This window comes from Natrix helvetica (assembly GCF_964273705.1).
Source record: "Natrix helvetica genome assembly, chromosome: 4".
Taxonomy (NCBI): domain Eukaryota; kingdom Metazoa; phylum Chordata; class Lepidosauria; order Squamata; family Natricidae; genus Natrix; species Natrix helvetica.
In genome coordinates this window covers 20094036-20108665 of record NC_138550.1, presented here as the reverse complement: position 1 = coordinate 20108665, position 14630 = coordinate 20094036, and the positions used below count along the sequence as shown (strand labels likewise).

At 44.5% G+C, this 14630-nt stretch overlaps 1 protein-coding gene across 2 annotated transcripts in view; it reads left to right on the top strand.

Annotated features, from left to right (window-relative positions):
* Positions 1-244: 244 nt before the first annotated feature.
* The window catches only part of ARHGAP20 (Rho GTPase activating protein 20), a 103265-nt gene continuing 88879 nt past the window's right edge, over positions 245-14630 (top strand). For both annotated transcript variants that reach the window (XM_081950730.1, XM_081950729.1), the window contains exon 1: positions 245-643. In XM_081950730.1, the coding sequence (XP_081806856.1) occupies positions 545-643 (99 nt within the window). In that variant the 5' untranslated portion in view covers positions 245-544. The remainder of the gene's footprint in view (positions 644-14630) is intronic.

The following is a 14630-nucleotide window of genomic DNA, read 5'->3' as shown; positions in this document are numbered from 1 at the left end:
GGTCGCAGCCCAGGGAGTCCAAAGACTCGATAATCAGGGATTATATATATATATATATAATATGAGCATTAAGATAATATCCCTTCGTTTCCTCAGAAATGCAAAAGTCAAACAGACGACCGCGCCCACCCCCCACCTCGGAATTCTGCAGTCTCGTTTCTGGGCGGGGCCAAGATCGCGATTAAAATAAGAGGCGGGGCTACAAAGCACGCCGGCTGGGCCAGATTCCCCTCCGCAGCAGAAGGGGCGGGGCTTGTGCCTCGGCTTCCATTTCTGGGTGGAGCCTCGGGTAGCCTTGGCCTCGAGGTGGGCGGGGCCAGCCGCGCTGCTGTCTGCCGCACTCGCTGCCTTGAATCCGCTGTCGGCGCCCGCAGCAAAAGCTTTTTTGCGCGCTTTCCCGTTGCGCTGCTGCCTTGATTCTCCAATGAGAGCCGGCCGGAGAGGCTCCGAGGAAGGCTGCTTCTTATTGCCCAGGATCGAAGACCAGCCTGGGATGACCTCAGGCTTCCTTCGGGCTGTTTGAGCAGCGGTCAAAGGGAATCTAATGGAAGCCATGTCCCCGCAACAGGATCACGTCGGCCAGGGGCGATCTTCCTCCCTGACCGCGGGGAATCGCCGCTCCGCCGCGCCGGAGGGCAAAAAGGTGAGAGCACTCTTCCTCGGTGCAGAATCGCCACCGGCCGGGAGGGAATAGAAAGCCGGCGGCTCCTTTCCCTTAGGCAAACGGGGCGGGGAGGCAGCCTTGCGCGGTTCCCTTCCCTGCCCGATCCTTACAGGTGGATGAGCCTCCGTTGCTCCTTTCCTCGCAGGTCCGGCCCGTTTAATTGCAGCAAGCTTTTCCCACGCCCGGGGGTGGGGGTGGGGGTGTTGGTCGTTGTGCAGCCCCCCAGAACCTGAAAAGCCTTGGCGCGCGGGTTGACTTGACGGAGACCGGCGGGGATTCCCTTCAGGAGAAAAGGCTGGCTCTGCAATCTGTTCAAAGGAGAAAGGGTGCCTTTTGTGTGTGTGTGTGTGTGTGTGTGTGTGTGTGAGGGGGGATGTTTCCCCATGGGGCTATAAGGGACGCGGTGGCTCACTGGCTAAGACGTCTGAGCTTGTCGGTCAGAAAGGTCGGCGGTTCGAATCCCTAGCGCCGCGTAACGGAGTGAGCTCCCGTTACTTGTCCCAGCTTCTGCCAACCTAGCAGTTCGAAAGCACATAAAAAATGCAAGTAGAAAAATAGGGACCACCTTGGTGGGAAGGTAACAGCGCTCTGTGCTTTAGTCATGCCAGTCAGATGAGCGCCGCCCCCTAGAGTCGGGAACGACTAGCACATATGTGCGAGGGGAACCTTTACCTTTTTCCCCATGGGGCTGCTCGTGTTTCCCCTCCCTTTTTCCCTTTCTGCCTTCCCTCGGGATTTCTGATCTCCCCGCTTATTCCCTGCATGGGCTGTTTATTCCCCTTTCCCCGAATGGAGCCGTTTGCAGGAGGAGTGGGGATCAAACGTGAGAACGCGACCCTAGGAAGATCGCCATCGCGGCTCTTGCCCGGGAACCTTTCCCTTATCTTGCTGCCGGGCGTCACCTCGGGGTGGGGAACGCGCTCCGGGCCCGCGGCGGTCCGTTCCTCCTCCGAGGACTTCCAGCCGTTGGTCACTGTGAGTCGTGACTCGGAGGAGCTGGCCCGCCCACAGCTGAGCCCCGATCTCCAGCGCGCTTGTGCCCGCAATACGCCGCCTCCTTTCAAAGCATCGGAGGACCCTCCGCGTGGTTGGAAGGGGAGGTGCGTTATTCCCCCCCCTCCCCACAGCTTCTTTCCAGCGGGCGGGTTTGACTCCCCCTGCCCGGGTGGGTTCGCTTGGCTCGCGGGTGCCTGCACTTGACCGACCGGGGATGGATGGAGTCGAGCGCACTGAGTGAGGATGTGCTTTTGCAGCCGCGCGGGAGCGAGCTCGTGGCTGACAAATATTACCTTTCTGAGTGGTGTGTGTGTGTATGTATGTATGCATGTATGCATGTATATACTATATATGTGTGTGTATGTATGCATGCATGTATATACTACATATGTATATGTATGTATCTATGTATGCATGCATTTATGCTTGTATGTATGCAGGTAGATAGATAGTTAGGTAAGTAGGTAGGTAAGTAGGTAGGTAGGTAGGTAGAGTCCCCGGTCCACTAACTTGAAGATGGTTTCATCCTCAAGGACCCCGTGCTCTGATATGTGTGTGTATGTATGCATGCATGTATATACTACATATGTATATGTATGTATCTATGTATGCATGCATTTATGCTTGTATGTATGCAGGTAGATAGATAGTTAGGTAAGTAGGTAGGTAAGTAGGTAGGTAGGTAGGTAGAGTCCCCGGTCCACTAACTTGAAGATGGTTTCATCCTCAAGGACCCCGTGCTCTGCAGGAGCCGTGTCCCCCTCTCTGCTTTTTCAGTGGAAGAGGCGTAAATCTGAGAAAGGCTGGCACCTTGTTTCGGTTTGAGTGGTTTCCTCCCCTGAAAGCATTCCTGTTGGTGTATCTAATTCTGAGGTGTGCCCCCCCCCCTTTCTAAGCTGCAAGTCCTGGGTAGGAACTTGAATGGTGAGACTTAAACCGCTGAATTCACAGGCATGGGGTGATGCTAATGGGGGAGGCTCCCACTGCTTTCTATACTTTCCTCCTGTCTTTAAAATAACTTTACATAAGGGAGGCTAGTGTTGATATTCCGCAATTAGATTTCAGGAGAGAAGAAAGGGACTGGGGTGAGAACTCGGAACATAAAGCAACCAATAAGTGTGATACTGTGAGTTATTTGGACTGTGTGTGTGTGTGTTGTCTTTTGTACTAGATTCCAACAGCCTGAGGAATTCTAGAGATGTACAGACAGGACATCGGGGATTTTATCTTTTCTTTCTATATTTGTTTTCCCCTGACAGCAGCTAGATTATGACACATGCCCCGCCTGGACCTGCTTTTCAATATTACTTTAGTTAGGAATATATCATTGTTGCATTTCAAAACAGTTTTCTTAGAGTGGTGTGTAGAGAACTAACAACATTTTGTAATGTTGAACCATCTGGTTCAGGACTGGCTTGTTTTGGCCAGACTTGCATTCTTCTAAATATTGCATTTTTTTCCTTCTCTTTGCCAGTTTGGTCTTGTGGTTAAGGCTCCAAGCTTAGAAACTGGGAAACCGTGAGTTGTAGTTTTCTCTTAGGCATGAAAGCCAGCTGGGTAACTTTGGCCCAGGTACACTCTTTCAGCCCTACTCACCTCACAGGGTTGTCTGCTGGAAAACTAGGAGGACGAAGGAGTATTATGTATGGTTTGCCTCACTGAGTTATTTGGGATATAAAGGTGGGATATAAATACATTTTGTGACCACTGGTAATGTTCAATTCCAACTGGATTAATGCCATTCTTTTTCTTTTCTTGTCTTTCTCTAAACCTTAGGATTCTCCCAAGCCTTCCACAATCTTTTTTTTTTTAGATGTGGAAGGGCTTGTTTGGACTGTTTAAGGATGCAAACTCAAAAAATGGGTTCCTTCATAGTATATATAGCTTAGTTGTTTGAAGTGACTAGTGGTTCTTACGCTTGGAGCTAGTCATTCTTTTGAATTTTTCCACATTCTTGTATATATTTTTATCTTTGTATCCAAGACAATGAATGTCTTGTCCCTGTAAGAACCTTAGAGATCAGCTGACTTCTACAGACCTGTGTATTCATTAGTTGCTGCTATCCATTTATTAAATCTGGATGACTTTTTCTCTTCTAGATATAAATAGAAATGGGTCTGAGACCATACCTGTTATACAATCTGTTCTTTTGCCATGTTTATTGATTGGAAAAAACCTTTGCAACAATTAGAATGCAGATAAATGAGTTCTTTTTAAAAAGTATTTCCAGTTTGCCAGTTTTCTGACTCCAGTGTTGCTTACTCTAGAAGATGTCTTCTTGAGTTCCTGAGACTTGAGTTCCTGAGACTACAGATGGAGTGTATTGTGAATTCAAGGATGGGTCTAATAAAAGTGGGATGGAGATGGATAGAGCTTTGAGTGATTTACAGTTGTTAGTTGCGAAGTTGTGTCCGACCCATCGCAACCCCATGGACAACGTTCCTCCTGGCCTTCCTGTCCTCTACCATCCTCTGGAGTCCATTTAAGCTGACGCTGACTGCTTTAGTGACTCCATTCAGCCACTTCATTCTCTCTCGCCCCCTTCTTCTTTTGCCTTCAATCTTTCCCAGCATTAGGTTCTTCTCCAGTGAATCCTTCCTTCTCATTAGGTGGCAAGAGTATTTGAGTTTCATCTTCAGGATCTGGCCTTCTAAAGAGCAGTCAGGGTTGATCTCCTCTAGGACTGACCGGTTTGATCAACTTGCAGTCCAAGGGACTCGCAGAAGTGTTCTCCAGCACCTTAGTTCAAAGGCCTCAATTCTTTGGCGCTCAGCCTTCCTTATGGTCCAACTTTCACAGCCATACATTGCAACTGGAAAAACCATAGCCTTGACTATACACACTTTTGTTGTAAGAGTGATGTCTCTGCTTTTTTAGTATGCTGTCTAGATTTGCCTTAGCTTTCCTCCCCAGGAGCAAGCATCTTTTAATTTCTTGGCTTCAGTCCCCACCTGCGGTGATTTACAGTAGATGGGTACAATTTCAGATGATTGTATTGCTCCTACAAAAGTAGTGATAATAAACTTAATAGCTTTCCCTGCCACTGATCATAAATTTGGTTGCCGAAACAGAATGCCTCCGGTAGAGGTGATGATTCCAAAGACTGCCATTTGTCAGAAATGGTGTGGGGTCTTCTGCTGGGGGGGGGGTGGATTAGATGACCTACAAAGTCCCTTCCAACTTATTCTGTAAATTTTGCAATTGTATCTTTTTTCCTGTCACAGAGGAGACACCATTTTTCTCTCTCTTCGTTTCTTTCTTTTTGAAAAAGAAAAGACTCGTGCACTTGCTTCTGGGATTTATCACACATTTTGGGCTGAGCAATTTCTTAATAATTTAGATTTGCAAGCATGATACACTGGTGTGCGTTTGGATTCAGAGTATGAATGTCTAGGTATCCTCTGAAAAAGAAATGAGATTTTCCATACCCGGAGCCTGCCTGCCTCAGTTTAAGAACTAAAGTTTGAAGCTTCAGTGTCCTCTTAGAAAATTTGAGCACAGGAAATTTCAACAGGATTTCTAGAAAAGCAATACAGTACAAGCAAGGATGAGTGAAAAGGTAGAATTGTTATCTGAATTGGTGCCGCAAGGTTTTAAAAAACAAAAGATGGCAGAATCTAGTAGGAAAAGCAGCATTTGAATTCTACCTCAGGCAGGGAAATTTTGGGTTAAGATGAGGTAACCAATAAAGTAATCCTTGAGGTTGGAAACCATCACTTTAGTAATTAGGATATTCAAAGTGTTAAGATGGTGTAGTGCTTGTACGCTCCTTGTACAAAATTCCTCCCTTTCACTCTTATGTGTGTGGGCTTGCCACAGTGTAAGAAATCTGGCAAAAAAAGAAGAAGTGTGATTTATGAGTCAGTGATACATTGGGATCCTGAATGCTTCAGCATCTTCTTCCTTCTCCCCAGTTTTTTAAAACTCTGCTCTTGCTGGAGACTATTCCAGAATAAATAGAATGAAGAGTAAAGGAGGAACCAAGCTAAGAAGGAAATCTCCTATTTGCAGGGTTTGCATTAAAATGACAATAAATCCCGGCCAGCTCATTCTCCTTAGAGAATTGGTACAGCAGGCTGCCAGATGCTTATTGGGATTTTAAAGCTTGCCTGGGTTATTATAGAGCACATCATAAAACATTTCCAGTCCCGATCACGTTGGGAGGAGAAAAATAGGAACACCATATATGTAGTTGCTCTCTTGGATGTCAGCCCTCAAGCCCAATGTGAGACTGGTGTACTAATAAACAGCTCACTGGAGTCAAGGACACTGAGCATCTGAAATGTTCTGCAGTTTGGCATTCAATCGAATGTTTCATTTCAACAAGAAATCATTTCAGTTTATCCTCCCAGGAATAAATGCGTTGGTGTGTTGCACTGGGAGATAGAAGCGTTCAGGACATCCAAGAAGCTAAACAAATTTCCTGGAGGATAAGGTTTTTAGTTTTCATGGACACCAGAGCATCATGAATAACAAGACTCCTTCCTATTAGGCTGTGTAAGGTAAAGGTTCCCCTCGCACATATGTGCTAGTCTTTCCTGAATCTAGGGGGCGGTGCTCATCCCCGTTTCAAAGCCAATGAGCCAGCGCTGTCCGAAGACGTCTCCGTGGTCATGTGGCCGGCATGACTAAACGCCGAAGGCGCACGGAATGCTGTTACTTTCCCACCAAAAGTGGTCCCTATTTTTCTACCTGCATTTTTACATGCTTTCTAACTGCTGGGTTGGCAGAAGCTGGGACAAGTAACGGGAGCTTATTCCATTACGTGGTGCTAGAGATTCGAACCACTGAACTGCCAACCTTTCTGATTGACAAGCTCGGCGTCTTAGCCACTGAGTCACCTTATTCCCTGGTGTGTGTAAATCTCACTAAATTAGCTTCTGCAAATGCATAAGTAAGATGGCACAGTAAATATTCTCCAGCTGCATATAGACCATGGATGTCAACTTGGGGTGTCACACTGCCGTCACGTGATGTTTTGTGACATTTTTCCCCTTCGCGAAGCTGGGGTAGGTGTGGCCTGTGCATGATACATCCAGCCCACGGGCCACCAGTTTGACACCCCTTTATACAGGTGGTTCTTAACTCACAACCATCCCTTTAGCAACCACTTGAAGTTACAACGGTGCTGAGAAAAATGATTTACAACCACTTTTCACACTGCGACCGTTGCAGCATTCCCACGGCCGTGTGATGAAAATTGGGGTGCTTGGCAATTAATATGTATTTATGGCAGTTGCACTGTCCTGGTATCCATGTGATCAGCATTTTTAACTTTCCCAGCCAGTTCCAACAAGCAGAGCCTGGGGGAAGCCAGATTCATTAATAACCCCGTGATTCACTTAACAAATATAGCGATTCCCTTAACATTTGTGGCAAAAAAAGGTTGTAAAATGGAACAAAATTCACTTGATTGCCTTAGCAATGGAAAGTTTGGACTCAATTGTGGTCATAAGTTAAAGAATATATTATATGGGTTTTTGTGTAAAACACTACTTCCAGGAAAACCCTCCAAACTTCTTGAGAACATTTTATTTATTGATTAAATATGCGGTAAAGTCTGCATAATGTGCAGAAGAACTTAATGTATGACTGATTGGGGTGAGGGATAGGAGAGGTGTGTGATGTTGATTAAAGTGTTGGAGTAGACAGATCCAGATTGTAATTGAAGTTCAGCCACAGAGGTTTAAGTGACTTTAGACCTCTCTCAGTCCAAACTTTTTAATATTTTAATTTTGTTTTACCAAATGTCAAACTGATTTTCAGCAATAAAAGCAAATCCCCAAAGAGAAATATAGGATATTTTGGAAAACCTACTGTTAGGTACTATCTAAAGTTGCTTTTTCCCATCCTGTTGTCCTCTAGAGCAGGGGTGTCAAGCTTGATTTCATTGAGGGGCGTATCAGGGTTGTGTTTGACTTTGGGGAGCTGGAGTGGGCGTGGTCAGTGTGGGCGTGGCCAGCTCAACATCACTCATGTGACATCACCTGTGGTGGCCCAAGCGCTCTGCCAGAGAAAACGGGCTCCCGATCTCCAGTTTCGGCTGCAACAGCCTCCTGCAGCCCTCTGCCTGCAAAAACAGAGCTCGAGTGGGCTGCTTGTATCCCCCTGGGTCCTGTTTTCTTCTACAACGGCGTCCTGCAACCCTCTGCCAGCAAAAATGGAGCTCCATGTGGCCCACCAAGCTCCATTCGCTGGTAGAGGCACTGTGGACCAGTCCTTTGCTGTTTCCAGGGCGGCCCTGCAGGCTAGATCTAAGCACCCCGCGGCTCTAAGCACCCCGCGGATACGGCCCCCAGGCCTTGAGTTTTAACATCCCTACTCTAGAGGTTCTCTTCTCATACAGTAATCCATTGACTAGCATATTAGTTGTGTTAGGTTAAATTAAGGGAAGAATTATTGTTTGTACTGGTTTTCTTCAAGTTTGTTTTTTTCAAAGATACCATACTGTACTTTTCAGAAATGTAGGAATGCTGGCTGCAAACTCCGTGATTCTTGTGCAAATCAGCCAATTGTGAAATAGTTTGAGTAGGATAAGTAATAAATCATGATTTATTTGCATTGCAAATCAACAGTAGCTGGATTCACACACCAGGTCGAAGCCAAAAATACATGTTAAGTAAGATGCAGTTGTATGAACAAGGTATGAACCGAACAAAGTCCTCTGGTAGCATTTCTGTATGTGTGTTTTGTAGTTGCATAGCAGGCAGAAGTTCAAAAGGTGAATAAAAGTTTAATACCACAACAGATTATTATCTTAAGAGCTGCATGAATTTCTGCTTCTCTTGTATTGGGAGACCTGCCAGAAAAGCTACTTGTGAATATTGCTCTTGGTATGACAAGCTGTTCCTGTTCATAAATCATTTTTTTTTTTACATGAAACTATTGAAGTTAAGAACTCTTTGTTATAAAATGCTCTGCCTTTGGGTGTCTAGCTCTTGCACCAGGTGACTATGTTGGACGCCTTGAAGTCGTATATCGAGCCTTTGCATACCGAATCGTCACACTACAGAACTTCTTACGGGACCTGGGATTCAAGCTGTTTTCAGTTGTATTAATATAGTTCGTTAAGGAATGTTACCCCAGCTTTCTACGTAGATTATGTGAATGCTGGAAAAAGTATTCAGTGAGTATGTCACCCTGTCTTTAAAGTTGCAGAGTTAAATGTAAGCTCTGTTGAACTTAGAAGGTTTTACATGAGTTTGTTAGGAAGCCGAAAATGATTCCAAAAGAAAGGGTGAAACTAGAGCTAATCCCCGCAGTCCCTTGAATTTGTGGATGTCTTGAACTATTTAAATCATTTTTATCACTGTTTGTGTTATTCTGACATCATATGATCATATCTGTCTGAAATTATCAGGTAATATATTATTGCTAAACATTGGTGTCTGATGATCTCCATCTGGGGATTGTCGGAGCTTAAGTCCAACACATCTAAAGGTCCTTGGGTTGGGATTGGAGGAAGCTGCTTCCCATAAATATTGTTTTTAAAATAATCGCTATGGATTTGCTTCTTCATCTTACCAGGTCTGGAGAGAGCTTAAAAAGTAACCTGAAATTATCACAGACCTTAGCAGAACTTGATTTGAATGACTACAAATCTTCTCCAACAGACTATGTCTCAAATATCAACTTGACCACTTCAAAATTGTCACTTCTTATTCAGATTCTGCATTTGCCTTGATAAAAGGTTTGAGAGGATTTGGAGACCTGTATCCTTTGTTAGGATATTTTCCTTGGCCTAAGAATGCTAATATCATGTGTCGATTTTGGACGATGATGACGATGGTTTTGTGCAGAGATGAGATTCACTTACCTTCCCTGCCGGTTCGCAAATGTGAGCGTGTGCGCTCGCTTTACTCGCACATGCCTTGTCTGTGCATGCACACCACCTTCTGCTCACGCGCAGTCCACGTGCATTACTCGGGGCGGGCAGAGCCTCCCGCAGCCGCCGCTACAGGTTCTCCCGAACCGGAGAGAACTGGCGGAATACCACCTATGATTTTGTGGCCCCATCTTCCATCTTGCCAACATCTTTGGGGGAAAGTGGTTTACAACCAAATTTAGCCCCAATTTCTGTAGTTGCTAAGATCAAGACAGATGTTAAGTGAATCACTGCAGTTGTTAAGTTTGCACCATGGTTGTTAACTGAATCTGACTCCCCCATTGACTTTGTTGATCAGAAGGTTGCAAAAGGTGATCACATGACCCCAGGACCCTGCAACTGTTATAAGTACATGCCAGTTGCCAAGCGTCCGAATTTTGATCCTGTAACCACAGGGAAACTTTTGGAAAACAGTTATAAGTCCCTTTTTTAAAGTGCTGTTCGACTAAGCAAATGGTTGTAAGTCGAGGAACACCTGTATGCAGAGTATGGAAAAGGGAGTAAGGAAAAATAAGCAAAGGAATTAAAGCACGAATAAGGGGAAAAAAGACAGGAGGTATAGTTACAGTACCCACATTCCCAACTCAAAAACCTCTATTCTTACTGCAACTATTTTTGCTGTAATAAATAACTGAAAGGACATCACTCAACCTTATTTTACTCCCTGATGTATGCTGAACCATTTACTAAGCAGTCAAATTAGTCTTAGGCATTAAATGGAATGTTTAGCGTGTTTAGATTTATAACATTTGTTTCAGTTCCCTTCATCATATCGCTATCATTTCCATATACTTCTCAGAAATAATTCTTGCATTCCCTTTCATTTGAATTTCATCCCAAACTGTTTCATTTCTTCAATTTAATTCCAGACAGTCTGCAGGATGCTCCCTATTTAGCCCGCTTAACCTATTGTACAGAGAGAGAGATAGAGAGGGAGAGAGAATATAAATCAGCTAGTATATGTGTGCGTGTGCGCGCGCGCACGTACATGCGCACACGCGCACGTACATGCGCACACGCGCGCACATACACACACATACACACGCAGCGAACCCGGCATTGCTGGGTATGTGTAAACCAGTGGTGGGTTTCAAATTTTTTTAGAAGCTATCTGTAAGTGTGGCCTGTTTTGTGGGAGTGGCTTGGAGGTCATGTGACCGGGTAGGTGTGGCCAACTTGGAAAATGTGGTGAAACTCACTTAACGATGCTTTTGCTTAGCAACCAAAATTTTGGGCTCAATTGTGGTCATGTTCTTTCTTTCTTTCTTTCTTTCTTTCTTTCTTTCTTTCTTTCTTTCTTTCTTTCTTTCTTTCTTTCTTCCTTCCTTCCTTCCTTCCTTCCTTCCTTCCTTCCTTCCTTCCTTCCTTCCTTCCTTCCATCTTTTTCTCCCACTTTCTCTTCCTTCCTTCCTTCCTTCTTTTCTCTATCTCTCTTTTTCTGTCTCTGTCGCTCTCTCTATTACTCACACACACACACACACACACACACACACACACAAACACACTGTAGTCACATTGTTGAGTGTTCCAGTCACATTTGAAACACTCAACAACTGGCCTGCATTTATGACTTTTTGCAGCATTCTGCAGTCTGTGGTGTGCATGCGCACCTATGTTTTCCACAGAGTGGAGCCACGGTGAGGCTCTGCACGACCGGCGATGACTCCAGAGCCCACCTCCCGCGGATGGGCTCCGGAGTCATTGCCGGCTGCGCAGAACCTCGCCGTGGCTCCATGCCATGGAAAACATAGGCGGCGTGCACACCCCACACAATTACAGCCTCGGAGACTCTCGAAGGGAAGCCAGAGACAGTGGGGCAACCGGGTCCCTCACCCTCAGAGGGAGGGAGGGCCAGTTGGGAGAGGGGCTTTGGTCCTGCTGCCTCTGGCGGATGGGGCTTTACTGTCCCACGGCGAAGATTCCGTCTCTCATCCTAGAGCCTTCGTAATGGCGGAAACTTGTTCTCACTTGCCCGGGCTTCTGCAGAGGCTTCCCTCTCTGGGGCTGTAATTGTGCGGGGTGTGCGCATGCCTATGTTTTTCACAGCGTGGGGCCGTGGCTGGAAGATGAAGAACACAAGGGGGACCAGCGGGGCCTCGTCTTTCTGAAAAGGACCTGTCCCCGAAGAGGGCAAATGTGGTAGCATCAGTCTTGGGATGTTCTGCCGAGCCCCCCAGGGAAAAATGCCATGGGGGATGACTTTTTAACCAGGCAGCTGTCAGAGAGAAGAGGGCAGCTGGGCCATGAGCTTGTGCAACAGCTGAATCCTCGCCTCCTGTTCCTTTTTCGGCTGCTGCACAAGCCCACGTGGCATGCACTGTCCTCTTCTCTCTGACAGTAGCCTCGTTTCCAATGGTGGGGGTGGGGAATGCATGCGTTTTGCTCCCTCTGCATAGATTTCCCACCCCCTATTGGTAACGAGGTGGCTGTTGGCGGGGCAAGCCTGATGCAAGCGAGCGGTGACTGGGCGGGCGGGGGAGCGAGTAAGGGAGCAGGCCATGGGAGGGAGCATTCCGGTACGTGGCCTCTGGAAGAATGGGTACTGGAAGACACACTAAATTTGATGAATGAGTACTTGTTCCCCCTGAAACCCACCCCTGGTGTAGACGTTGAAGCATTTGTCTGACTAGGAGCCATTGAGAGGGACCTTTCTTCCCCTATTCCCTTGCCCATCATCCATGCCCTCTCTTCCCCTTTCCATGTGCTCCTCTTTCCTGCCCTGTCTATGATTCTGGCACTTTGCCCCAAATCCATCAGGCGCTTCCCCATTTGTCCACTGAAGGGGGAATGTAAGGGCTGGCTTTCCAGAGGAAGCTGCGAAGGAACCAATGTCACAAACAATTGCTGCTCTAGGACGTTGTATTCGTGGCCCTTAGCAGGCCAGGCATTCCAGAGTTATGCTGGAACACACACACACACACACACACAAACACACAGACTTGTTTCCAGGGGTAAGTCATTTGTGTACCAAGTTTGATTGAAATTACTCAAGGCAAAAATGCAACACAAATACATGTATGTACGCATGTGTGTGTGTATGTATATGTCCGTGTGTGTATGTATGTATGTGTATATATACAATATGTATTGTGTCACAACCCCTGGTATGCCCAAATATGGGAGGGAACACTCTGTTTCCCTTTTCTGTCCTTCGGCTGACTCCAAGAGACCATCCAGGCAAAAAACCCATATTTTTAATGTTGCCTTTGTTACATTTGTGTTGTGTTTGTGCTGATAAATATATATATATGCCACAAGCTCTCCTCCCTTATCAGCTGAGGCAAGGAAATGATTAAGTGTTATGTCAAAGCACTAGTATGCCCAAATATGGGAGGGAGCATACTGCTTCCCAGCCCAGGTTCGAATCCCAGTAAAGATATGGCTAGCTGATGAGAGCTAAATAGCTTGAAATAGATCTACACTAGTCTCCCTTCAATTATTTATCAGCAAAAATGCAACGCAAAAATGGTTTTCTGACTGGAAGGCTCCTAGGGTGGAGCTGAAAGGCAAAAGGGAAGCAGTATGCTCCCTCCCATATTTGGGCATACCAAGTGATTTGCCATAACAAGATGGATGGATGGATGGATAGATAGATAGATAAGCAAAACTGCTGTGTGTTTTCTCTGCTTCTTTTAATCCCAACTATTTCATGCTCATTTGGCTATGTTTATTTGTTCCCCCTCCATACTGTTTATACAATATCTTTAGCTCCTTATATTTTTACAGCAGTCATTCCCATTCATGCATCCCCTCCCCCCACTTCAGCTACTATTTCTCTATTTCATCATTCTACTGGGCATTCTTTTTTCATTCTTTCTTTGGCATAATTACACAGTCTCGGTATAGTAACGTAATTATTTTAAGTGTTCCAGGTGGTTTCCTCAATCTCTTTCCTTGTGTCCACTTTCGACTGACTCTGTTGGGAATAGAAATTATTTATTTATATATATATATATATATATATATATATATATATATATATATATATATATATATATATATATATATATATATATATATATTTCCTATAATAGCCGTTTGAAATTGAATTGGAGAGTACTCTCAATAGGATTTTATTCCTTGATGCTTAAAGCATCACTGTCCAATCTTTTCAACTAAATTAACTTCTCAGCCGTTTCTTCCAGTTTTATGATCTCGATTTAATAGAGAACTAGTATGTTAAGATGATAATATGTCAAACATGTGTTTGAAGACTTGTTGGTACTTGGAAGGCATCTTTTTCTTTCTTTCACAAAGAAAATTTTCTGTCCAGAATTGTAAAAAATGAAGTTGCTTGCTTTGTGGCTCCCTTCACAGAGTGAACTTCAAGGTATAATAATTTCATAGAAGTGGGCATTCTGTACTTATTTATTTGCTAATCATATTTTATACGATTAAAGTGGCTTTGATTTGTAGTGCAGATGTTTCAATTTCCCATGATTAAAATAATTTGGATAGTAAAGTGACCTCTGTGTGTAATCTCCTACATTTTTAATGACATGATGGTTTTTTTTTAAGTTCCTATCTATTTCAGTGAAGGATACCTTTCTCCATCTGGTATCCTTCATATAGATATGACTTTGATGCCCAAAATTACTAGTCCAAAAAGTGCAACCTTGATTATATGATCTCTGGCTATAGTTTAGTTGGGGTAGAGATCAGAATATATGTAATTGTTACCTCCTCCGTGTCCGTGTATGTATATGTATGTGTATGTGTATGTGTGTATGTGTACGCTTATATGTATTTATGTACGTTTTTTATTGTACGCCGCCCTGAGTCCCTGTGGAGAGGGAGCGGCTAACAAATTAAATTAGTAAAAAAAATTAGTAGAATGAATTTTTAAAAATGTTTTCTGCTTCATTGTTTTCCTGAAAAGTTAAGAGGGTACAAAACAAATAAAATTATATTTGATTTTTCTGAATAAATGATCAGCAGAAAACTATAAGAATGTAAAAGATATAAATAAAAGATATCTATGGTTGCCAGGTTCTGGGTCCCTTCCATTCAAAAACATTAGGCTACATCTTTATAAAGCACTGTATAAACTGATGATACATATGAAATGTTAAAGATGAATTCAAC